The sequence below is a fragment of the Lichenostomus cassidix genome, chromosome 4A (assembly GCF_008360975.1).
Source record: "Lichenostomus cassidix isolate B80296 chromosome 4A, HeHo_3.0, whole genome shotgun sequence".
Taxonomy (NCBI): Eukaryota; Metazoa; Chordata; class Aves; order Passeriformes; family Meliphagidae; genus Lichenostomus; species Lichenostomus cassidix.
In genome coordinates, this window is record NC_139485.1 from 11891803 (window position 1) to 11919391 (window position 27589).

General features: G+C 44.0%; 1 protein-coding gene across 9 annotated transcripts in view; it reads right to left on the reverse strand.

Annotated features, from left to right (window-relative positions):
* Positions 1 to 2849: 2849 nt before the first annotated feature.
* The window catches only part of MBNL3 (muscleblind like splicing regulator 3), a 93804-nt gene continuing 69064 nt past the window's right edge, over positions 2850 to 27589 (reverse strand). For 6 of the 9 annotated variants that reach the window (XM_085060549.1, XM_085060545.1, XM_085060552.1 and 3 more), the window contains 7 exons: positions 26870 to 27070; positions 25195 to 25431; positions 18294 to 18444; positions 16004 to 16039; positions 13806 to 13900; positions 12332 to 12405; positions 2850 to 10419 (listed from right to left, as the gene is read on the reverse strand). In XM_085060549.1, the coding sequence (XP_084916675.1) occupies positions 12349 to 12405; positions 13806 to 13900; positions 16004 to 16039; positions 18294 to 18444; positions 25195 to 25431; positions 26870 to 27070 (777 nt within the window). In that variant the 3' untranslated portion in view covers positions 2850 to 10419; positions 12332 to 12348. The remainder of the gene's footprint in view (positions 10420 to 12331; positions 12406 to 13805; positions 13901 to 16003; positions 16040 to 18293; positions 18445 to 25194; positions 25432 to 26869; positions 27071 to 27589) is intronic. The other 3 variants (XR_014852250.1, XM_085060551.1, XR_014852251.1) reach the window with 3 other exon arrangements.

Here is a 27589-nt window from a genome sequence, read left to right on the forward strand (position 1 = left end):
GATGGGCTGTGTGTCGGTGCTGTGAAGCATTAAAGCAGCAGCCGCATCGATTACAGATGCAGGCTTGGAGCACGCGGTGGCTGCGGAGGGTGGGAGGCAGCAGCTCCCTGGGGAAGGCTCTGATAACATTTACGAGCAAATAATTTGCACGAACCACAGAGCAAAGCAGAAATACCTCTGTGGAACCCAGCTGCAACTGTGAGGAGAGAAATGGCGCAGCAGCTCCGTACCAGGGCTGCGGGGATCCTCCCCAGGCAGCTGGGGAGGTGACACAGTGCCATCCCCTCGGGGCTGGATTTACACTTTCGGATCCGGGGGAAGGGCATTGGGAATGGTGGGGCACATGCCAGGGCACATGCCTGCTAAACAGACTGGCAGAGCCACCCTGAAAAAGACAAAACAAGGAGGGAAGGGCAAAGCAAACATCTTCCAACAGAGCCAAGCCTGGCTGGAACCTCATCAGAGCTGGCTTGCTGGGTGGCTGCTCCTCCAAGCCCATCCCCATGGCCTTCAGGCTGTGGCTATTTGTGTCTCCCTGCTCATGTGCTCATGGACACCTCAGAGAGACACCTCAGAGGCCTCCTGGTGCACTCACAGGGATCCTCTGTTGGCACATGCTGCCATTTCAGAGAAGTACTCAAGGCAGGTCCCACCTGGGCTACAGGAGGCACCCGAGTCCATTGTCTGCAGTAGCAGCTCAGAGCACAAGTGAGAGGGTACAGGCTGTTCTCACACTGCCCTGTCCTCTGACATGACCCCTCCTGGGGACAGTTAAGGGCTGCTCGTATTGGAGAGGGTATTTTAGATCCACATCTCATTGGGCATTAGCCAAACATTTCTCCATTCTCTCATTTCTCCTAATAAATAGATCAAAATGATCTATTTATCCAGCACTAAGGTCCAGATTGAAAAAAAACTAGCTTTGGAGTTGGAAAACTGGAATAAGGAGCAAGTCTTGAAATATTGTATTTTTCCCATATTTGCTGAAATTACAGCAGCCATAGAGCTAAATGGAGATTTTTGTATTAAACTTGGCTTTCCTGCACAAACAGGCCCCAATGAAAAAGAAGATAGATGGGTCAGGTGCTGTAAGACTTCAAAATGAGACATGCTGTAGTCCTATCTTGTATCTATATCTACTGTATATCTACTTGTATCTATATGGTATCTTGAATAATTTTGCTCAGATCCTTTAATCCAGCTCTGTCTATAAAGCAGTTTGTAGAAGCTCCTCCTGTGACTTCAGCAAATGGGCCTCAGGTAAAATCCTACCTCCCTGGCCCAAGGATGCTGTTTGGCCTTGAAACACAATTTAAAGTCTGTTGTTGATGGACAACCCTTAATTTTCAGCGCTAGTATGGGACTCCCACCCCAACCCTCCTCCACAGGGGAGGCTCCTCCTGAGCAGAGCTGGTGTCTCCAAGCAGCCAAGGCTCAGCCCTTCCCACAACTCCAAGGAAAGCATCATTCAAAAGCCCCTGTCTCCATCCTGCAGGGAAAGAAAGCCAGACCAAAGCTAGTAATAAAAATTATGAGTAGCCATTCAGCAAGGATCCCATGCTTCCACATCAACTGTCTAGAAAAGTTTCAGTTCCACTTTTTTTTTGATCTTTAGAAACAACTCAGACATTTAACTGTGCCATCAGATGAGGCAGGAGTCATTTATAGAAGAAAGCTCTAAGTGGCCTTGACACACAAATTGAATCAATTAACCTGTAAGGAGAAGTCAGGGGAACAGGCTGATGAAAAAGCAGCAGTTACATAACTTGTCCTGGGCTCGGTCTGTCTGTTCTCAAAGTCAGCAGCTTGTCCTACTGGGGACGAGGAGCACTGTCTGCCCAACCTGCCCTGGCAGAGCTTCCTCTGGGAGTGCCTCCTTGCCACTGCTCCTGCCCTGAGCAGCTCTACTGCACCCAGATTCCCTCACACACTTAAACTCCTAATCCGTCCTGCAACTCCCAGCAGTCAGATTCTTAAACTCCTTTGGGAAAACGGCCAAGGATCCCTCCCCTGCTGTGCTCCCCTCCCTGGTGCTGGCACCATCCAGGCTCACCCGTCACGCTGGTGTCCTGTCACAGCTGCTGGGGTGGGAGGCCAGACCGACACTTGGACGTCACCAGGGCAGTTACTCACATCCTCGGGGTTCCCAGCGTTGTCCTCTGCCACCCAGGAGCCGAGTGACGCTGTGGCCTGGGACAGCCACGTGCCCTGGCTCTATGCCTCCAGCGTTAAGCCTTCATGGAGCAAGTGGTGACCTCAAGCCAGTTTATGGATAAAAGCCTCTTTTATGCAATGCTATTCGTAAGAAGGTGGTGATCAAAGTGGCCACGCTGTCGAGTGGTTTTCTTACCTCTAAATCTACGTGTTACAGAAAGGACAAACAAGCTCATCAGGAAGCAAATTTCTGTTGCAGCAGCCCAGACCCAGCTCAGCCAGGGTGGCTCCAGACCATGGTGAGAGGGAGCCACAGCCTGTGCCAGCCAGAAGCACGAGCCTGAGCAGGCAGCCTGGGATGAGCTGGGCACTTGGAAGAGAGCTGGGGAATCCAGGCCACTGCCAAAGGGGAGCTCACTGTTGTATTACTGCACTGGGACGTTCAAAACGGTATCTGACACAAATGCTGAAAGAGAAAAATTAATACACACATCACTGTGCTACAAAAGCTGCAGGCCTTTGAATGGGAGTCAATTTATTCTTCATGGTTATCTTCAAACGCACAGCTCTGATCTCCTCTCTAATCACATCACAGACAGGGTCAGAAAGGAAGCATGGAAAAATACAAACCAAGCAGACCACATCACATGTGTCTCCAAAGGTCTAAGGCACAAGAGAAACCAAAAGGCAGCATCTGGAAAGTTTTACTTTTTATTTTTCTAAAATACAAATGTCTGTCTTGTGTTAGTAACTTTAATATGATAGGCCGAATGCATCCGGTAAAAAGGAGGCACTGGCTACAGAATTCAAAATACTGAAGGTATTTTCTGGAAAGAAATTTATTCTGTTGATCTACACTTCAGATATAACATTGATTCAAATTCATTAGTTATTATTTTTACATCAGAATCTTTGAAGTTTGGGACTAATAAACTGGAACTTGAAAAGTTTTTAAAGTAAACTCCTATTAATGTGTAGATATGGATCCATAAAAAACATAACCAAGAATTTTATACACTTTATTAAAAGATCAAAAAATAAACAATAACAATATAGAAGTAACATACTAAAATGAGTAGCATTATGCACATTTCTAAAGCACGTACAAGCACTACAGCAATATAATGTGGCAAAAAGAAAAATAAATTCAAAGCGTACACCCTGTTGGTAGCAGTTGAGGGAATGAACTATCCTGTTATGGAACTGAAATACTGCATTAACCTATGCCTGTCTGGATCCAATGATATTTTAATTTCTTACAATTCCACAGGGCTAAGTGTAATCATTTGTATATATTTTCTAAACTATACCATTAAATTGATATCTAATGTTTCCCTTACTTTGTTTTACCAGAAATGCCTATTAAAAGAATGTGCTTCAAAGATCTACTTTACACAGTACAGTATAAATGTTTTTATATATTTAAATTAAAAATTGACAATTTAGGAGAACATTCTCTCTTTGATTTTAGTGATTGCCTAAAATACAATTCTCTATTTATAAAAAAAAAATAGTGATCTGTTGTCAGGTGATGTAATAAAGGGTGGGGAGTCGGTTCATTTTCATGATCTAAAATAAAAATATAATTAAAACAAAGCTAATTGGAAAGAAAAAAAAATCCCATAATCCAGTCTAAGAATGGTCTTATCATCCCCTCATCTGCTAGGATACAAAAGCCATGGCAACAAAATCATTTGGCTTCCACCACTATCAAATAGCATCTGTGTACAGTAATAAAGAACTGGAACCTTGTAATTCGGTGTCAGGTAATTCTCTCTGTTGTGTGTTTGGAAAAATAACTTCATTTTATTTAACAGTTGTGTTATTTTGCATGTTTAAATATCTCCTTTGAGAGGCATATAGAGTTATTTTTGATGATAGAGGATGTCAGTAAAGATCACTAGCAAAGATTTTAGCAGTGTTGTCATGATCATGCTCATACCCCAACGAAGTTTGACCAGCTATGATTCATTTCACATAGTGCAAAATATTTTTCTCTCATAACCCTAGAAATGAGAAAGAGCTTGATTATAGAAATTGATTACGGCAGAGGGAAGCCTTATTCATGTGGTGGCTTGAACTAGCTGATTATTTCATATTAAAATCTAGGTTATTATGTAACACCACGGAGAGAGGCAACATCTGATTTTTCATCATTTTAAAGACCCTGGGGCCACTCCAATTCAGCAAACGACCACTTGCACAGCCCCGTGGTGCAGAGTGGGCTGGCTGGGCACACGCTGGCATTGCCAGGGAACACTGGCCAAGGACCAGAGCTTGGGCTTGGCAGCAACAGCTCAGCCCCCAACTCTGGGCAGGCAGGAAAGGGCAACACTGACATCGGGTGCCACCTCCCATCAGCTCTGCTCTGGGGGACTCAACTCACTGCTTGAGTCAGGACCAGCCTCGTGGCAAAACCAGCGATTTTTCCAAAGCAAATCTGGGGCTTGGGTTTTGCAAAAAAAAAAAAAAAAAAAGAAAATAAACTTTAAAAAAAAAATCCAACAAAAACCGAAACTTGTTCCAATCAAAAATAAATGGGTCAACACAGGCGCTTCAGCTGCTCCAAAATCCCCTGGCACTGCAGAGCCCCAGCAGTACCAACACAAACAGGAGCAAGAGGCTGTTCACTGAGGGGCCACGGCTTTGCTCTGCTTTGGTGGCAACTCAGAGGGGCTTGTTAGCCCCAGCCTGGAGCACCCAGCTGATCACACTGCCACCAGCCTCCACCTCCCTGCCCCAGCACCACCTGCAGCACCACCGTGTGCCTCTCAAACCAACACCACGGCTGTCACACAGCACAAAGAACTGGTTCCACAAAATCCCAACCCATCCCTGTCCATCCACGGCTCACCAGATCCTTCCATTTTGTTACCTTGCCCCAAAAGGTTAAAAAAAAAAGAAAAATCAGTAAGTTGCGACATTTCAAATTTGCTCTGGGATTTAAAACACTCGCCACAATGACAGTCACCTCCCACAGATAAACACTTCCAGCTAGAAATAGGATTAGGTGCTAGGAAAAATGTGTGTGCGCTGCCATGGACCTACCGGTCCTAATAGGATTCACCGAGAACACAGCCTATCAGAAACATGACCTGGGGTGTGTTTGAAAATGTAGGCTGATTAAAAAAAGTAATTTGAATCTTTGCTAGTGACCTTACTAATTAATTCCGCACCGTTTCCCATTCTCTGTGCTGCAGGTTGGAGCTGACCTGTTATCAGTCTGCTGTATAATAAGCTATGGCAAACTACAAAGCTTTTACAACAGCAAAGCAACATCATGCTTTCAGATAAGTTTTATAGCAAAAAACTCCTCCTTTTCAAAGCCTTAGTAATACCTATCTCTTTTACAAACTTTTCCTGTATTATTACAGACTTTTTATATTCAAAATAAGTTCCAAGGATTTCTTTCGTGGACTATGTACATAAGTGCAAAAAAGGTGTGTCTCACACATTCGTACACTAACTGAATCAGTTTAACTGCAGCATATTTGTATCTTCAACACTGTTACGGGGTCATTCCACAATATTTTTTTTTTCTTATGTACAGTTTTTGCTAATATAAATTAGTATTAAAATAGTTATATGCTTAATTATTTAGCCCTGATCGCTAACGTAATTGTGTGAGTGTTCAATTTCTGGAGAAAAGAAAATTGCAGGCAAAGCTACAGTACTGAAACGGATTAATTCTGAATTCCCACTGTGTGAATGGATGTGAAATGAAAGCAAGACCGGTCACTATGTTGTAAATATGGGCTGCCGTGTTTCTGAAGTGAAAATACTGTGGAATAACCCTTGCCACACAACAATTTCTACAAGCTATAAAACCTGACTCTAAATCCATGTGTTGTAAACTTCTTGACTGAAAAAGTGACCTTAAAGACACAAATTCAGCGTTCACATGGGACTTTGGGATTTTAAAAATATTCAATCATATCTTTATCTGACAGTATCGAACTGTACCTTTAACAAGCTCATACTGTTACACATCACTTTTAATTTACATGTGAAAATTTCACAAATAATGTATACAAAGGTAGCCATGTTGTAGTTTTGTTGCCATAGCAACAACAACTTAATATAATTAGTTAACAATGAATCTATCATTGTAGGAGTTACATACAAAGTTAATTTTGTTCTTAAACTGTAAACTATACAAACTAGTTATGGACTGTATTCTATACCTTACCATGCTTCAGTGTTGGTTTAGAATATAACTAAATGGGCTGAATACATGTATTAAAAATTTTAAACTTTCTCTAACTCTCCTTCAAAATTAAATTCATTAGTTACTAAAGATATCAAAAAAAGCAATAATGAAAACCTTAAAAACTAATGGTAGAGAAATGAAAATATATGACATGAATTAATGCGTTGTAGCCTAGTAACAATGAGTTGTAGCTCTATTTACATTTGGATTAGGCTATCAACTATTTTTTTTTTTTTTAAAGTTATTACAGTCTTTAACATACAGTATATACTCTAAGGCCTTCAACAGGCACATGGTAAAATCAGGTCAATATCAAACTAAATCCATTCAACAGGAATGGGAAATTAGATTTTCCTCATAAATTTCACCTTTCTCAATTCTCATGTCTGTGAAATGTACAAGGGATAAACAAAACGAGGACTCCAGTTTCTCAACCGCTGTGTACCCGCGTGTCCTAGAGCTACTCCTACCGCGCCAGCGCCAGCCCGAGCCAGGCCAGGGGACGTCACCTGCACAGCGTGTCCCGCTCCGTGCCACCCGTGCCACCCAGCTCCGCGGGGTCCCCGCTGCGGCGGCACGGCGGGAGGAGCAGTGGGACCCCAGCCTGGCCGTGGGGAGCCAGGCAGAGAGCAGGGCTGGCCGGCGGGACAAGCGCGTCGGGAAGGAGCCAGCGCGGGCTGCCCGGGGAGGTAACGGCTTCTAGAACGTTGCGATGCAAAAATACACAGTCAAAAATCATCGGCTAAAAATTTCCAACTAAAAAACACGGCTGATTGTGAAATCATGTTCCAAATTACTAAAAACACTGTATTTAACAAAAATAATCTTAATAGTTTTATGAATCCATTTTATTTTAAATCCCTCTTTTATTGTCTGCTTATGTTACAGTTTAGTAGTAGTACTTTTTATTGAAACTACTAACAACCTTTTTCGTGAAAATGATCAATCTCAGCTTTCATTTTCCCTCTGCATGACCCGTTTTATCCAAGTTTCAGCATTTCTTGCATATTGTTTGCATAAGGCTGAGAGAAATGGACAAAGAGAAATAACTTTGGATAAATAAAAAATATAGGTTCATGGAAAGTGGGAAGCTTATAAAAATGTCACTAAAATTATATTGATTTAAACAAACTTACATACATCTCTTGTCAAATAAAGGATGATATTCATGCTTTTATGACATTTGTTTAGAGTCACTAACTAGCTCGGTGACTTTGTAATAGTCTATTTAGGAAATTTATAGTCTGGCGACTGGTTTTTTTTTTCTTTTCTTTCTTGAACAAAGAAAATTAGAGCAAGTCATTGCACAACTAGTTTAAATAGTGCTACCTCAAAATGGCATTTTTGCCGAGATTGTTTTGAATTTGGTGAAGTTTAGTGCTTCAAGCTTTTCTTTCTTTAAACTCATTTACAAATTAACTCTAAATTTGCCAGCAATATAAAAACTGTTGTGGCACCTAATATACCTACCCTGAACATCCCTCATTGGACCTCTTTAATAAAAAATAATCCTTAAACACCTTTTTTTTCAGTGCTTTAAATGTGACATGAAAACAGCTGTATTCTAGGTTTACATTCTATGCACATCTATGCCAGATGTTTAAGTCGATAAATAAAATAGGAGGTTACATCAAAGTGTCAAGATATACAAAAATCCATTTAGCACTGAAAAAATTTCAACCTCCTTGAACTCATAAAGCCATACAAGCTTGAATGCATCCTTTCTGGCTTAAGAAGATCAGCTCTGTTATTTGTTGAGGCACTGGCACAGGTTGTGCAAAACCCATTTTTGATACACAAATAATTTCAAACAGGAAGTACTCAAATCCACTTTTTCCACTAACAATGTTATGGTTTTGGGAAACAGAAACTCAGTGGTGAAAAGAACAGGTATGTGGTTGCCAATACAAATGAGAGTCACTGATTTCAGGCCACACCACCTCTTGTGAGCACGGATGGCTGGGGAACATCCATGAACATAAACAACTGTCAAAACTCAGGGTCCATATAGGAGGTCTTGGGGGGGTATTTTTTTCCCCTCTCCATCAGGGTTTGGTTCAAAGCCTGCTGAATTGAACAACAAGATTGCTAAAGGCCTTTTTGAGCTGGGCTCCTCAAAGGTTCATGCTGTGAGTGAGTCTCCACGGGCAGATGGTCAGAGTCTGCTCTGGGGTGCACAGGCTGCGCCCTAGATGCCCCTCCATCACTTGTGGCCCGTGGAGATACAAACCTAGCAAACTGTCTGTGCTCACACTGCACAAGAGGGGGCAAGGAACATCTAACCAAGGCCAAGGAACTGGGAAAAGAGAAGAAAAACTGGATGTTTGAATTTGGCACTCTACAGGACCACTGTGAGCTCGGCGAGGTTGCCCCTCCAGACACCGTGAGCTCACCTCTTGCATGGTTTCAATGATAATTCTTTCTCCTTGTATGGAGTTCGTGGATTTATAGCAGCAAATCCATCTCTTCCATAATGCCAGTGATACTGTAGAGCTATGACAGGGATGAATTTGGCAGTATCCTCAACCAAAATGCATTTCTGCAGCCAGATTGTTCAGCAACGCAGCATAACGACAGGCGGGGCTGTCCAGGGTGCATGGGCTGACATGGTTTAATTCGTGCGTATGAAAAGGAGGTACTGAGAACTAGCCCTTGTTGTGCAGCAAACATTGCTCTTGATCAAGTAGAAGGTGCCAAAGTAAATCCACTGACCTACAGGAGCTCCATTAAGATGAATGTTTATCTACAGCAGAAAGCTTATGCTGAGCTTTATGCTGCTTTGTTACTGCTGTGTTTGCTTTAAAGGGCCAGAGATCACAGGGGGAGAAATCACCTACTTATGGAAAATGGTGATTAAATAAATGGGGCATGCTGACAAAATTTCAAGAAGAGACACATAGAAGATTTCAGGCCGAAATGTTTCAGCATGCTTGGTGGAGACAAGCCCCAGGGCTCGGGGCTACCCAGCCTGGGCTGAGCCACGGTCCTGGGGCCTCCCCAGCCAACGGCTGGCACCTGCTCCTCTGCAACGCAATGAGCTTTTGCCCAACTGAAGCTGTCTCACTCCACCACCATTTTTTTGTTGTTTGTTTTGACTGCACCATGAGAACAGCGAGAGAGATTGTGCGCCGTTTGCAGCTGAGAATGCACTTCAATGGACAACAGAGCTGCAGAAATCCCTTGATGCTTACCCCTGTCTGAGCAAATTGTTCCTGTCCTCTTACTGAGCCTGGGCTTTTGTGGGTTTGTTGGTTTTTTTTTTCCTGAAAGTTTCCAGAATCAGCTCATTGTATTGAAACAAATACCCTGAACTGGACTAAAATTACAGCTGTCCTTTCATATCACTTGTACTAAAAATTTGGAGAGTATCTGAAGGCAAATTTTAAATGATAAAAGGAGCATTTAACATAAGCAACTTTAGCTGACATTAACAGTAAAATCCAGCAAAGGGCAGAACATTCCTGTGTCGTGTTTTTCAAGCACATAATTCCTGTTTCCCACAATAACATTTTTAGTAAAAAACAAACAAAACCCCATAAAACCTACAGTATATGAAAACTTAAGACATAACAATAATGAAAAAATGGTATTGAGTATACTTGATAATGATGTACACTTTAAAACAAATCAATAGACTATGATGTAAACAAAACAGTAAGATAACACTTTAAAAACAAGACAAACATTTATCCATCGATAGTATACAGTAAACCAACAGTCCGCTGTGCAGATGCACTTATCAGGATGGTAGTCATAAAATGATTAAGTGTGTTAAAGTAATGTGTTATAAAAGTCTATTATAATTTTCTACTTGTATATCTCATATAACAGAGCGCTGTTTGTTAATTGTTTCTATAGTGCTTTTTTTTTTCTTTTTTTTTGACATTCCCATTGATCAGTTTTTGGTTAACATGTAGGCTGCAACAGGCTTACTGTAGAGGTGGTAGAGAACGATAGAGGGAAGAGGGGATATATACAGAAAGGCCATGCGCAGCTTCCCACCAAGAAGTCCTGGTGCTCCATAATTTTACTGTTCAGAATTTCAACATGGTCTGCTGCAGGGGAAAGAAAAAACAACAACGAAATAGTGAGAAGTTAATACATCTATATTTTAAATGTCATTCTAATAAGATACATTTACATCCTCATCGCGTTGCCCAAGAGGTTGTCATTAGTGTGTTGCAGAGAGACATTTTATTCCATTTTCTGATGTAGGGTGAAATTGCCAATAACACATTTGGCATCCTCTTAAATCTGCACTTAGGGCTTTCTCTTTCCCATGCACTTCACAACACAATGACAAGACAAATAGTGAAAGAGAGCAGTGGACAAATAACAGTCTGAATTTTGGCTGGGATGCCAAGTAGAGGGCGACTAAGCAGAGGGCCAAAGGAATACCTGATCCTGTTAGCTTTTCTTTCTTTCAGACAGTCACATTAAATCTGATCCTAAGAAGTCATGAGTCAAAGGCAAACTGAGCCCAGCGATAAAACACAGACACAGAAACTATGTGATTAAGGGACGCTCTTCTGGGAGCAAAGTGCCTCTTTTGGGATGTACTCATGAAAATCCTCCACTGAAGGACCCAAAATGTGGTCTCCTGCAGAGCTAGACTAACCAGCCTGGCTACCAGGACTTCATCAACCATGGAGGAAAAGAAAAACATCTGTAAGAGCAGCCAGTGCTTCAGTTATCCAAGCCCCATTCAGGGACATTTTCCCAAAAAAATGCTGAAAACAATCTCAAAGACTTCAAGATGAAGCTCTTCCGATCAAATGACCTCTTTATTGGGTGGAACAGGCTGTTTTATGTATGTTATGGAAATGGGTTAGCATGTCAGGTGTCATGTCTGTCTGATGTTTGGAACAGCAGTACAGTCTATGCTGAACATTTTCACTTATGGGGATAGCTTGGTGTCACCCCTCATGAATAGCATCCACAGCCACAGTTAGCAGGTCATGTATACATATGGTATTTAATTAAGGTCAGCAGAGATAAGGGCCACCACTGAGAAAAGTAACTTCTGTTGATTGCTAATAGATATCATTGCAGAATTGCTTGCCAAATTAATTTCCAGCATTTAAGTACTTGCCTATGATATGCAACCTAAGGAAGAAATGGGTTGCATATACTAAATGGCTGCTTTGAAAAAATCTGGTGACTTCTTGTTGAATTGGCTGAACTGCTCTTTACTCTCTTGGGGTAAAAAAACAGTCAAGAACTGAAACCATCCAGGAATTTTAGCTCATGAACATCAGCTAAAACTCACAAAGAAAAGCAACAGGAAAATGACACTGCTGCTATGGCTGTGAAATAGTACTCAGTAAATCCAAGGACAAATTCCTCCATCATTCCCCTCAGAGGAAACTATCAGTTTAGGGAAGCCCAGGATCTGCACGTAGGGTGAAGACTATGTACTTGTGACATTCATTCTGGTCTTCAACCCACCGTGAGCCAGGTCCTCTCTGCAGCTGACCAGCAGAACTCTGCCCAGCCCAAGCCAGCCTTGCAGATGCACAGCAGCTGCTGCTGACCCAATCCTGCTTACCCCAGGAAAGGAAATATGTCACTAACAGCAAAAGAGAAGTTACACCTTTTCAGCTGACTCATTACCAGAGCAGTCTTTGCCATCAACACAGCAAATCCCTGAGGCATCTGCAGGCAGCTGGGAGCTGTGCAGAGCAAGAGCAACCTGTAAACAGAGCCGTGGGACTAGGGGGATGCACAGGGAGGCTGCCAACATTGCAAAACAGGTACTTCAGACACAGGAAACAGTGCTTGTAATAAACCACAGGGCTGGTCGTGTCTGTGCTGCACCTGCTCAATTCCTGTAGAGTCAGCAGTGCATGAAGCCAGAGGGGTCCCACGGGCTCAGTCCCTCTGCCTGAGCCAGCCCTGTGTTCAGGGGATGCAGTGCCCGTGTAGAAATCAATCCACCACAAAGAGAAATACCAAAAGGGAACTTACTGTTCTATCGGGAACTTCTACATCTGTGAAACAAACATGCTGCTACTCAGTTCATCTACTGATAACTGGGATATCTATAGCAAAAAAAACAAAGAACACAACACATTAAAACATTGCCTTGATATCAGGCTATTCATTCTGTCTTCAGTATCAGGCTAGTAAGTACATGAGTGTTTCACAAAACAGGATCCACTCCCAATTCTTTATTTTACTACACATTAATTATGATATAGCTGCACCACTACTGATGCTTTGTGGAGTACGTGGTGATCATACTGGGATTTTGACTCCATAGACTACAAATAAGACAGAAATCCCCTGAAACTATCTGGCTGAAACAGGACTCATACAGCCACAGAGCAACACTGCACAGGAATTTCTACTTTCATCTCACCACCAATATGAGTCTGAGTAAGACCTGCTCTACCTGAAAATAACAACAAAGCACAGAAAAAGACTGGCAATTCCTACTGCGAGCAGTAAAACACTGCCTAGGACTTATACAGGCAAAACTCCTATTGAAATCCTCATGACCTCACACCAGCAAAAGACTAGAGGATGCCCCCAGAGATATTACTGGCATTCATCATGGCTAACAGTCTCCTACAGAGCAAAGTGATACCCCAATTTCTTTGCAATAGCTCTAAACCTGAGAGAATGACAAATAAAAATGCTAAAATTAGTACTGGGGGAAAATTTTTTTAAAAAGCGATTGAAATGTCTCTGGTCTAACTGGGAGAAGTTGTGTCACACCAAATTATCAGGAAGCATCACTAGGACAGGTTGTGCATATACAGTTCAGGACTGGTGCAGAAGCAGCCATCACACTCAGTATCTTCAGAGGAAAGTTTTGGAGAGAATTATGGCTCGGCAGACATGCATGGAATCCTGTACACTTATGGCAGTGCTACAATGGCACGTACTGCACATCCAGAGTCATTTCTGTAGGGATGGGTGACGTGCTACTAGCGTAAAAAAAACTTTAGACTTCACAGCCTCACCCCCGATTTTTGGGTTTTTGGGGATTTTTTGGTAATTTTTAGAGTCCAATTTTGCACTGGGGGGAGACCACTCTGTATTTCCACTTCCACTTTCCAGCCCAGAGAGGACATGCCAAAATACCACAGGGAAGGATGCTCGGGGTGGTATTTCTGCTTGAGACTGAAAGCAGAAGTGCTGCAGGTCTTGCGCGACTGCACGCTCGGGAGTTTTACAGCCGTTTTGGAGGCCCCAAGGAGAGGTGTGGTTTTGGAGGAGAGCCTGCACCCCTGCCAATCGCCCATCCCTACGCTCCGGCCGGGCTTGTGCCCATCCCGCAGGTGGCAGGAGCAGTCCCTCTCGGATCCCCAGGCACACACACACACGCACACGCTGCCTCTGCGCGCCCGAGCCTGCGCCGAGCCGGGCGGCATCCAGCCCTCGCCCGGTCCTCGAGATCTGAACACGTGAAAGAAAGCCATTGAAAGGGCCAAACCTGATTGGCGGTAGCTGTTGCAGCGAAGGGGACGCTGGTGGCAGGAGTTGTTGCTGCAGACACAGTGGTGGGCGTAGCACCGTGCATCATGGGCACTTTCGGAAGGGAACCATGGAAGCGACATACGGGAGGGTGGAGCGTATATATATTTTGTTTGTTTGTTTGGTTTTATGTAACCATGGCAACATGTGGTGGATTTGGGGGCGTGGCAGGAATCACAGCAACAAGCCATGTGACATCGTCATGAAGGACACATCGGGGCGCAGCATGCAATCACAGTGCAAAGCAAGACAGCGTTGGGAAAAAAAATAAACAAGAGAGAAGGGGAAAAGCCAATTACAATTATAATTAAGGAAAAAACCAAAACATTCTCAACACTTAGTACATTTATAAGCAGAACAATGATGTATTAGACTCCGAGGGCCAAATTTCCAAAGGGGGGAGAGGATGGGTGTGCTAGCAAAAGCCCACGTCAGCTCGCACCCGTGGGGAGTTAGACACAGCCAGTGCACGTTCCTTTGGGTGGGGACATTTTGGCAAGCGCACCCTCCCGCCCGCCTGGGAAAGCTTGTCCCCTTCCCTCCCCACCCCGTCCCCGCCAGCAACCAGAGGTACATGATGCACTTTGCAGCGGCTGCCGCAGCCCTTTCACCAGGTTTTCTCGCCTCTCTCTAGCAGGGACGATGTTTCGGCTCGGGACAGAGCTGGAGGCACGGTAAACGAGCGGCTGGCAGCCCGAGCTCTCTCCATACAAATTCAGCATGCTTCCTTTCCACCCTAATTCTACAGGATTTGGCGAAACTCCCCTCTTGCGGGGTGGGGGGAGGGGGTGGTGGAGAGGGGAAGGGACAGAGAGGGAAAAATACACAAATGCATCTGAACAGCTACGATTTGCAGGGAGAGCATCCAAAAGGACAACACGGCAGCAGGGAGCTCGGCAGCCTCCTGAAGCTGCGCGTCCCACAGAGCACGGTGCTGTAAGGGATGCTCTGGTGCACACACGGCCATCCCCCAAACCCTGGGGGGGTTTGCAGGGCTGAGGAGCCCGCAGGAAGGCCCAGCCATCCCCACAAACATGCGGTGGGGAAGCAGACTTGCCTTCCCCTCCACCCCAGCAGCCACGGCTGGCCCCAGCAGGGAGGGAGCGTGTGCCTGCGGGCTGGGCACGCTCCGGCCACGAGATGTTGGAACGTGTGGGTTGGGGTTTCCTACAGGCAGAGGTGTATTTGAGGGACTCAGCTCCCCATCATGCAAGCGATGTGTCCTCCCTGTACTATAGGGATAGGGAGGTTCAAGAGCAGAGTGTTTAGCCATTCATGCCAGAGCTTCCAGACCTGCTCTTGGAAAGCCTTGCACCCTCCCCAGGGCTCCCACCTCTCTCCCTGTGGCTAAAGCAGGCACACACCTGGATGCTGGTAGTCTTGCATAACCTTGGCTAGAGGATAAAAGCTCAGCTTTCACCCGCCCTGCTGTGCCCAGCAGCTGTAGACAGAGGGGAAGGTCCTCAGAGGCTTGCAGAGGTTTCAGTAAGACCCAGATGCTGAGCCTGAACAGAGTGGATCCCTGCAGCACTAATGAGCACATACTCAGCCCCGCTGCCTCCCTGCATCCCACATGCCCCTGCAGTGGTACCACCCTATGATCCCCTGTACCTGCACATCTCACACTGCCCTACAGAGATGACTCTCCAGCCAGTATATGGTCCAAGCCCTGCTTCTCCTGCTGTACAAGCAGCATCCTGCTCTGGCAGAGGGGCTGACCCCAAATGTGTTCCTCCTTAGCACCTTTCTTAAACCACTCTCCTAAAATGTCCTCAGAAGGACAACTAAAAATCCAAACTCAAGTCCGCCTGTTGTCTGATACAAAATAAAACAAAAATAAGCCAACGGGATCCTCCCATTGCTATTTCCTTGTGTTAGATGACTTAAATGGGTTGTGAAGATATTTAAGTGACAGATTCTTGTCTCTGCAGCGGAACTAAATAGGGGTGGGATCACATCACCTTGGATTCTCTTATTATAAGTCACATGAAACACTGCACTGCACAGAAATTAAAAGGGATACAACCATTTAAGCCTCAAAGAAGACAGAGAATAGACAGTCACACCACTCAGCCACCCAGGTTCTCACTGATGCATACTAACTTGCAGTCTCTTTCAGATTAGGAAAAGTTGAGAAGTTTGTGTAGAAAAACCTACCAACGCTTGCAGTGGGTGTCATGCACAGAACTGACCCTGCACACCATGCATTGAAGCGTGGAAAGATGAACAAAAGGGATATTTCATTAGTGAAGCTTCAGTGTTAGATATCAATTTAACTAAAAAGCAGGTATTCTCTTTGCAGCATTCAGTATTTAAGCACATGCAAACAGATTCTGCATATTGGTACATAAATAGTTTAAACTCAGTTTTAAGAGATCATAGCAAACCAAATTAATTCTTTAATTCTTGGGTAGTAGAGACTAAAATTCTCCCACCTTGGTATTAAATGATACAATTCATCCCAGAAATCAGGGTTGTTTGGGATTTTTTTGGGTATTGGGTATGCTGATTTCTTTCTGATCATGTCAGCAGAAAACAAATTGCCCTTAGAGAAATGTCACACTCATGTTAAAACTCACTTTCCAAAAGCAATTTACTCCTGCAAGCAGGGACTGGGATTCAAAGTCTCTAGTTTAAGCTGAAAGAGGCATTTATTTTTCTGGACTTGAAAAAATTGCAGTGGTGATGCCATTTTCAAGAGACAGTCTGACTTCCCCCTGCCATGGCAACCCACGATGCTGATCTCTCAACAACTGAACAGGAGATACTAAGAAAAGCAACAGCTCCCTTCCCCTCCCCACGGTGAGAGCTGCGACATGCCACCTCTCTGCTATGCCTTCCTGAGAGCTGCCAAGGCCGAGCCCAGATCTGGAGTTTGATGTGTAACGTAAATTCATCCCAGATCCATCCTCTGACTGGAAATTTGCTGCTCTGCCCAGCATTAATGTCTTCAGATGAGAGCAGGTGCCAGTAAGCAGCCCTGTTATGCATCAGCCCTGCACGTAATTTCATTGCCTTGAGACCACAGCACAGAGAGTGCTGGGGACAGCTGATTTATGGTGCTCCATCAGAAATGCATGTCCTTATGTCAACTTTGGCAACTGCAACCTTGAGGAAGAGGAGCGTGTAGCCAGCTGGGGGACTTGGCATTCCCCAAGGTGTCAGTGTTTCCTGAAGAAGTATTTCACTTGGCATCTGACAGAGCTGTGGTAAGGTCAGCTCAGCCCAGCCCCTCCAACACTTTGCAGAGCTCAAGGTGGGAGGCTACTGCTCCATCTCTCATGAGAATCCACTTCCCTGGAAGAACATCTTGGCAGCTGCTGAGTTATGAGTGTTTCCAAGGGCTCTCCTAACAGAAGGGCTACATGAGCACAGGGTTTAGGTCCCCACTCCCTGGACCCACGTTCCACCTGGCAAAGTTTGCTCTCAGGACAGGATTGTCTCTAAAGCTTTTCCCCTGACCCCAAAGAACAACAGCGCCAAAGTGCAGGTCCCCTCTGTGTTCACCTCCAGGGGTCAGCTCAGAGAAACACTTTGTGTATTTTTGTAAGTATCATCTGACAAGTAAACACAGCATTAAACATTAAAAACACTGCACATTAATTTTCTTATGATGCTCTGAATGATAATAATGATACTAAAACATGAGCTATCAACTCTGGAATATTCCTAATTCAGCCACTTAATAATACTTTCCACTCTAAGCAGGCTTTGTTTTTCATTTGGCTGCAGTTAATTGGCCAGTCAGAAGTCAGTCACATCTGCCACATTAATATTTCCAGTCCTGTAAGAATTACTGAACTGCATCTTTCAATTTAACTCTGAGACCTTAAAGGTACAATAAAAGCTGGGAGTTAAATTGCTTTTAAAAAGCTTAGGATATTGTACTGGTCAAAAGACAAGGAAGAGGGAAATATATGCCTTTAAAGAGGATTATGTAATTTGTATTTACTAAAGACTAACCATTCCCTCTATAAACATCACAGCTGTTGGAATATGTAGGTCAGTGAGATAGAAGCTCAGGAGGTGCCTACAGCCCCAAGAGAGCAGGCACAGAGGTCCATAAGACATTTTAACATGAGTCCATAAGAGCACTACACAAGAGTCAAAGAATTAATTTGGGATTAACGAGTTGAACCATAAGGAGAAAAAACAGAAAGTATGGATTCAAGAAACATGCAGACATTTTTCTTAGTTTGACTGCTTAAAAAAAACCCCAAACCACACAAAAAGGGCTAAGAAGGATCTTTACATGTGAAAAGCTCTAAATTGTAGTACGTGAAGGGAAAAAAGTCAAACAACAGACGTTAATTTTTCATCCATTTTTAACATGAAACTACACACCAATACTCTTCTGATAAGGACTCTTACAAAACTGCTCATTAGCCAAACAGCGAGGTCATAAAATAAACAACCATGATGGTGGGGAAAGCAAGGAGACACTTACCTGTAGGGATGAATGTAGGCTGTTGCAACTGCATGTTGGCTAGAGCCTGTTGGTAGTGGAAAACGCTTGGGTTAAAGACTGTGGTGGCACCATTGTTTTTTTCAAGTGCTGGCCTCTTTGGTAAAGGTTGAAGTGCACCAGGCGGCAGGGCCTGTGGATAAGGGAGTCATTAAAGACAAGTGGAGTGAATAAAGAGGCCCAGATGTACGTCAAGCATGCAATAAATAACAGGTGGTCTTGGCTGCAAATCACCTGCAACTGTATCAACTTAGCAAGACAGGAAAGAAGAGCAGCTAAGTCACAGTACAAGTAGTAGGTGAAACAACAGCTTCACTAGGTAAGCAGTTAGTAAAATGCACCAGGAGAAGGGGCAGAGACCAGAAGGAGGAGGGATGCTAAGGAGCTTTTCAGCAGGACTGGCTTGGTTACAGAGGGGGGGAAAAAAGCACAGGGAAAAGGAAGGGGAGAGGTGATCACCTGGACAGGATGCTACAAAGAGCAGTTGCAGGCAACAAGCATTAAAAACCCCAAAACAAACAGGAAAAATATAGTAGATGACTATTTAAACCCCAAGAATATTAGCATAAGCAACAAATGCCATGGAAAAAAAAGGGATGCTTGCCTCTGGTTCAACACCTGTCTACATGTATGTGTGCATGTGTGGAAGTGTGCACACTGTGCAGCCAACCCATGTGTCCAGGTGGTAAAGCTGTAGCTGTTGCCAGTTACACACGTAACGTTACATTCACAGTAAAATGCATTTCCACTTGTTAGTAGAGAGGCTGAGCAACATGGTCAAGACCAGGCCCAATTCTCCACCCTTCACACCAGAGACACAGCCCATGACCAGCAGATTTGGACCTGCTCCCACTTTAGAGAAGGTGGCCTCCATCAGTCAAATACTGCTCACTCGTTATTAACAGTGGAAAAACCCATTGACAAATCCCTTCTTTTCATTCTATCACACCACTGGGCTTCTTCCAGCCCGTCAAACCTGTTTCATGATCAGACTTGGTAAAAAGCATTAACCCAACTCAGGAACTTTTCTCAGTGAGTTACTCATCATTCACCCAAGCATGTCTCAACAGCAAAGTAGTATGTCAGGTTCTTAGGAGACAGGAATGTTTCTAATGATTTACAGCTTTTCATTGTACCCAAGTAAGAAACCACTTCTTTTTTTCTCCACATTGTGATAGAAAAGGGTCCTTTTTAATTATGCCCCGCAGTCCTTTTGCACGTAAGGCTCCCACTGACGTCAATGAGATTTACGCACGTGGAAGTCATGCAGAATCAGGTCATTTCTGACTAGTTGTTAGTCTGTATCATGTAGCAAAGCAATGGCTGAAAAACAGGGTTATCACTCCTACTTTTATTTTAATAGGTGACAAGTGAATGGTAGGTAATGGAGAAGGCTTGGCTAATGAAGGGTTAAGGCTACAAACACACAGTACTCAGAAGAAAGGACACACATAAAGAGAATTTAAAGCGTTACGAAGATCAACACACAACAGAATGTGAGTGAAAGCTTGCAACAGTTTGTCGCCATCTAGAAACAGGTTTCACTTTAAATTTAATTTGCTACAGGAGACTGCTCATCTGAGAAATGTTAAGCAAGATATTTCCAAGCAAAACATTACTCCATCCTATCTCTACTCACATGGTGGCTTTTGGGTGGTTTTAATATTAAAAAAGAAAATTAGGAGAAATTGCATTTGCAAAACTGCCCTCAGACATGCACACATCCTCTGCCTATGCTAGTGGGCATCCACTCTTCATCCTTAGGATTTAATCTTCCCAGATTTCTTCTGTCTGCTACCATTAGACAGCAGTCAAAGATGGAACAATATTCTTAGACACAGATGCCAAAATCTTTTACTTAAAATCCATATTTTAGGATTATCTAAGAGTTTTCATTTCTAGGTAAGCTTTCCTTGGTATCTATATTCAATCTGCCTGCATCTACAACTCATCTTTTTAATGATGGCTGCATGAATGTTCCTCCAGGCATGGGACAGATCTGCAGCTTACACAGTCTAGAGTAGCTTCATGTACGTCACAGAGGTTTTACAGTTTTACAGTGACTGAAGAACTTGCTGCTTAAATTCACGCTCCTTACGGAGCCCGATTGCTAAATAATCTTCTTCAGACACTTCCAAAACCTGCCTCAAAAGAAGAATTTACTAATTATAGCAAAACAACTGTGCCAGGCACATAATGGACTTTTGACTCCCTGCTTCTTGGCCAAAGGCTGTCACCACCCCAAAACTCACATTATCCCATGATGGCAGTGCCAAGAGCAGAACAGCTGAAAGCTTTGAGACCTTGCTGTGATGTTCTGGCACTTCACAGGACAATTCCCAAGCCCAGCACTGCAGTCAGAGGGAACACACAGACATCAACAGGCCACAGGGGCACCGAGACACATCAGACTCTCCCATCAGCTCTCCAGCATGACCCTTTCTCCTACCCTGCTACAGCCCCTTGAGAACAAGGGAAAGAAAGGAGTTACGGCAGTCTCACTACTGCTCCCTCAACAGCAGCCAGGTGGAGAAACACAAATAAATGCAGTATTTCCAGAGTGTTCTAAAGAAACAAGCACTCTGCAGCAGCTGTACCAATGAGAAGGTTAATTCAGTTCAGTATCCATGTGATAGTCCTGCACTGATCCAAATGAACCATTTCCACTACTAAAACGCCAGGCAGCCTCCCATTTTTGGGCTGGGAAAGCCACATTCCTGCTCAAATGAGCATCTGAACAAAGAAGTTTGTGCCACTTCTCTGCATGGCATGGAAAGCAATCCTTCAGCAAGACTGACAGATAAAAACACACTGCATGCCAAAGTCAGAATTTCCCACGTGCTGATTAACAAACCTCTAGTTATTTTTTGCAAGACAAGAACAGGATTAGATCTTCGCAACAAACAATTTAATTGCACCTCGAAGTTCCCCTCAGATCCCTATCTCCTGGGAGCAGATCACACTTTCACTCTTCAGCAAACAGGGGCTGGGTCTGCTGCCAGGCACGACAAATACAAAACTATCTTGAGAGAGGGCAGAGGCAGCACCCATTCCCTGGCAAGCAGCAGAAGCAATGTGAGCAGTTTTCTCTGAAGATCATACATGCTCTTATCAGTCATGAAGGGTTCAGGGGAGGTGACATATTCCAACAAGTGGTTGCAAACCTTTCGATGTGTCAGAGCAGGAAGATTCCTACAAGTAACTTCTCTCATGGCGTTTGTTCAGTGGGGGAGTAGTTATGGGCTCTCCCATTCTCCACCAGACTGTGCCTCCTCAGAGTGGTGGCTCTTGGAGAGGCCAGCAGGGCACTGTGCAGGTCCTCCTGAGCTGGCTTTGGGGCTGTGACTGTGCCAGCCGTGAGCAGAGAAGTGAGAGCTGCAGTGCCATTCACAGCATCATTCCACTGCTGGTGGAAGCTGGGCCCCAGCAAGGCTTCCTACTGCTGCTAAAACTCTGTTAAGGGAACCTCTTGACTACTTAAACCCAAAAACAAGTCTTCCAAGAGGAAGGGGAGCAGATCAGCTTCTACTGCCTAGCTCTGGGAATGAGAAGCAATATCAGCTTGACAGTTTCACAGCTCCTCTCTCTGCACTCTTCCCTCTGCCTGCTATAGCTGGGCAACAGTAGCTCTTTTTTATAGAATGTATTGTATCTCTTATTATTTGGGAAAGCAGGACGGAGTTGTCTTCTATGGAGCCAGGACTGACAGTATTGTGAGGATGGCTTTTGCCTCACTATGAGTATCACAAAGCCAAGTAAAACATGTTACTTGAGATTCATAAAACAATCAAAGACAGCTTATATGAAGACAGCTGCAGGCAGAAGCTCAGGGAGCAGATCCTATGCCTGAGACTGAAGCAAAAGGCACCCAGAGCAAGGTATTTGCTGACACTGTCCCACTGTGGTACAGGGGGATGAACCACAGATAGAGCCAGCTACAGGGACAGCCACCTCCCCAGCTTACCCAATGCATGAGCCAAGTCCTGCACTGCATCTGCTTCAGTTCCTAGCACACATCCCCAAGGATGCTGTTTAGCCCTCTCCCCTCTAAATCTCAGCTGTGCCCATTACACAGAACACCCTTATGCAGGGCAGTTACCAACATGGCACTGCCAGGCAAGGTTGTGATGTTGGGAATACAAAGAAAAGTTACTAGATCTTTCCTGCAACCACCCAATCCTCTGGCATTTATGGCACACTTCAGACCTAATGAGCTAAATTCTCAAATTCTCACTGAAACATGGCATCTTGTGACTCCAAAGCCGCCAACGTTTGGAAAAACACTTCAAAAGCCAGAGCTGCCTCCCCCCAAGATTATTCAGTCTCCAAAACACACCCAGGCTTCAGGAGGCAAAGCTCAGGCATTAATAGATGGTGTGTGGGGCACAGGATTGGCATGTCTGAACGCACACTGAACATTTCTGGCTGGGATGGGCAGTCTCCCCAGGCACTAACACCACAGACCAAGAGCAGAAGGCTTCCATGCAGACTAAGATGGTTACGTGCAAAGCGAGAAGGTGAAAGGTCCAAGTACCAGGTCAAAGGTTGCCTCGAGCGGTCGCTTCAGTGATCTGACAGCTGGCTGAGTCTTAATTAGCAGGCAGCGAGCACATGATGGCAATGGGCCAGGGAGGGGGGTCAAGCACAGTAACAAAAACAGCAAGCAGAGGTGTGTCAAGAGAGAGCAACAATTTGGGGAGGCGAAGAGAAAAAAAATAAAAAGTGAATGCATTATACAATATATTAAAAAGACGAGGCATGCACAACATGGGGTGGCTGGGTAATTACCTGGCCTAGTGTCAAGTCAGTTATTTTGCCTCGGTAAGTTTTAAAAGTAAAGAAATGTCATCACAGGACACGTGCTTTGGAGCTTTGTCACATGGGCTGGCAGAGCAGGGCAGGAGCACTCAGGGATTAGCACCTGCAAGGGGACTGGCACTGGGCTCCAGCTGTCATGCTGCAGCTACACGCCATGCAGAGGCCAGCAGAGCACTCGAGGGGAGGGAAGGTCCACTGGAAAAGGAGGGAGCTTCAAGCACATGCTTAAGTGCTGTCCTGAACTGGGGACAGAGCCTTACCCAGTTCATCCAGTGCTGCACTGACTTCAGCCAAGCAGAATGAGTAAAGCTACTACTTGTGCATGTCAAGTAACTGGAGGATTGGGTCCCTCAGAAATGCTGAATTTAGATTTGAAGTCATTCCTGTTTTAAAAGATACACCCATAGCCTGGCATCTGTTTTTTGCTCCAAGAAACTGGGGCACCTTTCTTCCCTTTAATAAAGTCTTACACCTCAACAGGTACCGTAAATGCATCAAACCTTGAAAAGTCAATGAATAACGTAGGCTGTTTTGGTACCAGGGGTGATGCAACAAGCCATCAATAAATATTTTAAAGGTTCTAGTTAACAGCATACAAATAGGGTTAATTACATTTTTAAGAGAAGCCAGCAGGATGAATAAAACATGCATTGGCTTTGGTTAAGTAGCAGTGTCCCAGATAATTAGTGAAAAAATAAAGATTCAACTGTGAAAAACACAAGAGTTTCATTTCAGAAGGTTGTTTTTCAACAGACCAGGACTCTTATTTCAACAACAATAAAAACAGTAAGAAAACTAATAAAAAAACTCTGCAGGACAAATAAATACTGCAGTATAAATTAATTGTTCAAATTATATTCCAGGTAACATTGATGCTACAAGGAGGGCACTTGTTTAATTTCTAGAATTGCCCTGGCTATGCTTTAAATTTAATCATTAATTAAAAGCAACCTCCTTTACTCTCCTAAAAAAAGACAAAGGTATTTAGAAAACTTTTAGTAGTCTTACTTCTAAATCAAATAGAAGCAAGAGCCTTTCTAATATTAATTTTAAAAAAATTTAAAATCATAGAAGATATCGAAGGGACCTCTAGAGATCAGCTAGAGCAACACCCTGCTCAAGGCAGGGTCAACTACAGCAGCTTGCTTGGGACTCCATTCAGGCAGGTTCTCAGTATCTCCTAGGATGAAGAATCCTGTTGTAGTGTTTGACCTTTCTTTGGTAAATAAATTTTTACTTGTGTTTAAATGGAATGTCCTGAATTTCAATTTGTGCCCATTGCTTCTTGTCGTTTCATAGGGAAGCACAGGGAAGAGTTTCTCTCTGCCTTCTTTACCTCCTACATCAGGAATTTATTCACATGGGTAAGATCCCCTGGGCCTCTTCTTCCCCCCACCCAGTTCTCTCATCTCTGGAATAAACAGGTGCCATTAAAACAAACTCAGTAGAATGGCGAATATTTACACCAGTTAGAAGTTACACCTGGTAAGTCTTCCCTGACTCATGTTCAGAACTGTGGATGTAAGTAGTCACAATTCAAATTAAAATGCAGGTGGGACCATCTCTACCAGGTCCAAGGCATCAAACAGGTCAGGAAGTCACCCTCGGTTTGTGTCTTGTAGTTTCACTAGTCTTGGCAAAGGTATCAGGCACAAGTTTGCTAATATCAAGCAACTGATATCATCTGCTTTTTGCAGAGAACGGGCCAAGATCCCCCTGAAAAGGATTTATTGTACTGAGGAAGCTAAACTGACCCCTATGACTCAGCCAGGGAAGGTGTAAATTCCAAGTGCTGCTGCACTTGCATTCCTGTCACATCACGATGTCATGTCAGCAAATCACAGGGTTGGGCACCATATCCCTACCTGATGAGATGTACTGTGCCACCGAGGGCTTCATGCTGTGGTGAGCACAGAGACAAGATGAAGAGATGGAATGCATCTTGCACATGCTCTCAGCTCTCTAGTCAGCCATTTACAAAGCTCTCTACTTTTCCACAAATGGCATATATGACACATGAAATCTCTTAGCAATGGAAATGCAGCTTGAGAAGAGCTCTACTTACCATTGCAGCTGCAGCTGTCTGGTTCACCTGGTGTTGAGCTGCCTTGATTTTGGCTTGCAGGTGTGCAGGGGGATGAAAGTACTTGCATTTCTCCCTAGAGCATCGACCTTTGATGTAATCCATGCAAACTGTAACAGTATTTTCATTTGTGTCTATCATTGCAATATCTATGGGGTGAGCATAGCGGCAATCATTCTCACCACGTGTGCAATTTCCACGCTGAAACTCTCGACAAACCTTAAAAGAAAGTCACATTGTTGAGCAGAACATCAAGTTACTTTTCATTCAGTATTTTCAACACAGAATATCAGTTCAGTTGGCCACATTAAACCATGTGTGTATTCTAAATCCATGCTCATCTGGGGTAGCACATATATCAACAGACACAGGGGCAACTGGTGCTACTCAAAACTGCTTCAGGGGATGAAAAAAACCACAGCGTTAATAAGGCCAATTACCACATGCTAGTGAAGTACAGAATTTGTGCAGAATGGAAAGTGACCCCAGAAAATCAATGTCATTTTGACAAAACTTTTGGAGCTCAGGATTCCTCCCCTGCCTCTAAAGCTTAAATGTTAATAACTATGCCATCTGTGTCTCACCTGGATTACGCATTTGTTATGGAGCACAGTCTCGGGTAGCACATTTAATTCTAAATGTTACATGCTGCTGTTATTTGCAACAAGTACTTTTTCTTAAATATGAGGAGCCTCTTTCACATAAATTGTCTCCCTGCCCTTCACAATAAAACCCCGACCCTGGCATTACATGACAGCACATTTGATTACACAGCAATGAGTTTGAAGGTGTTGCCAAAATTACTAGTTGTACTAGAATCTCACAGATCCTTGTAAGTTATGACCACTGAAGCATCAGAGGCAGAGGAAAAGGTTTCACAAAAAGTCTGCAAGGTTTCTTGTCTGAAGAACTGAGAGAAGTTGTTGAATACCAGAGCAAGTGGTGTAGCTCACGTACCAATGTGCAATCAGACTGAGCGACTGAGTGTGGGGAAAGGTGAGATGTCAGCCAGGCAAGATAAAGTACATAACACAAAACAATGTGTTTTGAAATTACACCCTTCTCCACTATCTTCCTGTGTTATAATTTACACCTGCAGGGGCCTCTGAATTCAGGTCCTCAGCCCTTATCTCCTGCAGAGCTTCTGCTTAAGGTTTGAAAGACACTTACAGCTCCCCCAGCACTAAGTCCCAGCGTGTCATGCCAGCTGGGGAGGGAGAGATGTCTTTCCAACGCCCCACACTCACTATCAGTGTAATGCTTAAAGCTTTCTGTAAAAGCTCAATAAGCCCATCTCTAGAAAAGGGAAACATCTGTTACCTCTGAAACATCTCCCACTCAACTAAATGTAAGGACAGACCATCTACTTGCTTTCCTTTTTTTTTTTTAAGTCTGGCAGATCACACACAAAACCCAATCCTAGCCCTGTTCTAACACCCACTGATATCAGAAGAGTGAGTTTCCCTGAAATTCCATGGATTTGGGATCAGGCCCTGCAAAAGTGTCTGCTCTGGCAAAGACGAGCAGCCCTGTGTTAGGAAAGCTGCAAGTTAAACACTGTACTGTGCTGCATCAGGTCATTTTAGCAGAGAGCAATAACTGGGACCACATGTCCTGTTCATCCCTGTCAGCAGTATTGTATCAGATGTCCAAATACCTCCAGTTTATCCGTACGCATCAGTTTCTGCCCAGCAGAGCCTCCTGGTACTGTAACAGTAGGATTTCCGGAAACCAGGACAGGAGTATTTGGTAAAAGCTCTGCAGGAACCAAGCCCATCCCAGGAGAAACATGACTCAGGTAGGGACTAAAAGCCATTGTGGGGCTTGTTGCAAGCGATGGAGTCACAGGAAATGTTGTCTGTGTACAAAAAGAGGAAAAACAAAGTATTAGTCAAAAAACTGTGTCTTGGATTACCCATCAAAGCCTTGCATCACTTCAATCCTTTTAGACAATTTGATTAGCCACATCAAAATGCTGTGCTCTCCAATCTATTCATTTATTGCCATTTATTTGCGACCCATTCGCTTCTCCTGACTCACAGATTTGTGACTCATCCTGAATACACGGCATCTTTATTTGTCAGATCAAAGCATATTGATGATCTTTATAGTTTAATGACACAATTAAGGATTTCATGCCAGCAATTAGGGCAGGCCCAAATTAAACAGACTTCTCATTCCCAAATAAATGTCTCAGCTTCTTTATGCCTGCACCACAATGCTGCAGAGAGACTCCAAGGTAAACTGCAGCTTCAGGACCTGGAAGCAGGTAACCCCATTAGCTGCACTGCTGCAGTTACATCAGCCTGCCCTGAGCTCCATGTTAGCACGGCCAGTATGCCTCAGGTAGACAAAAGGCATCATTCAGTCAGGTGAG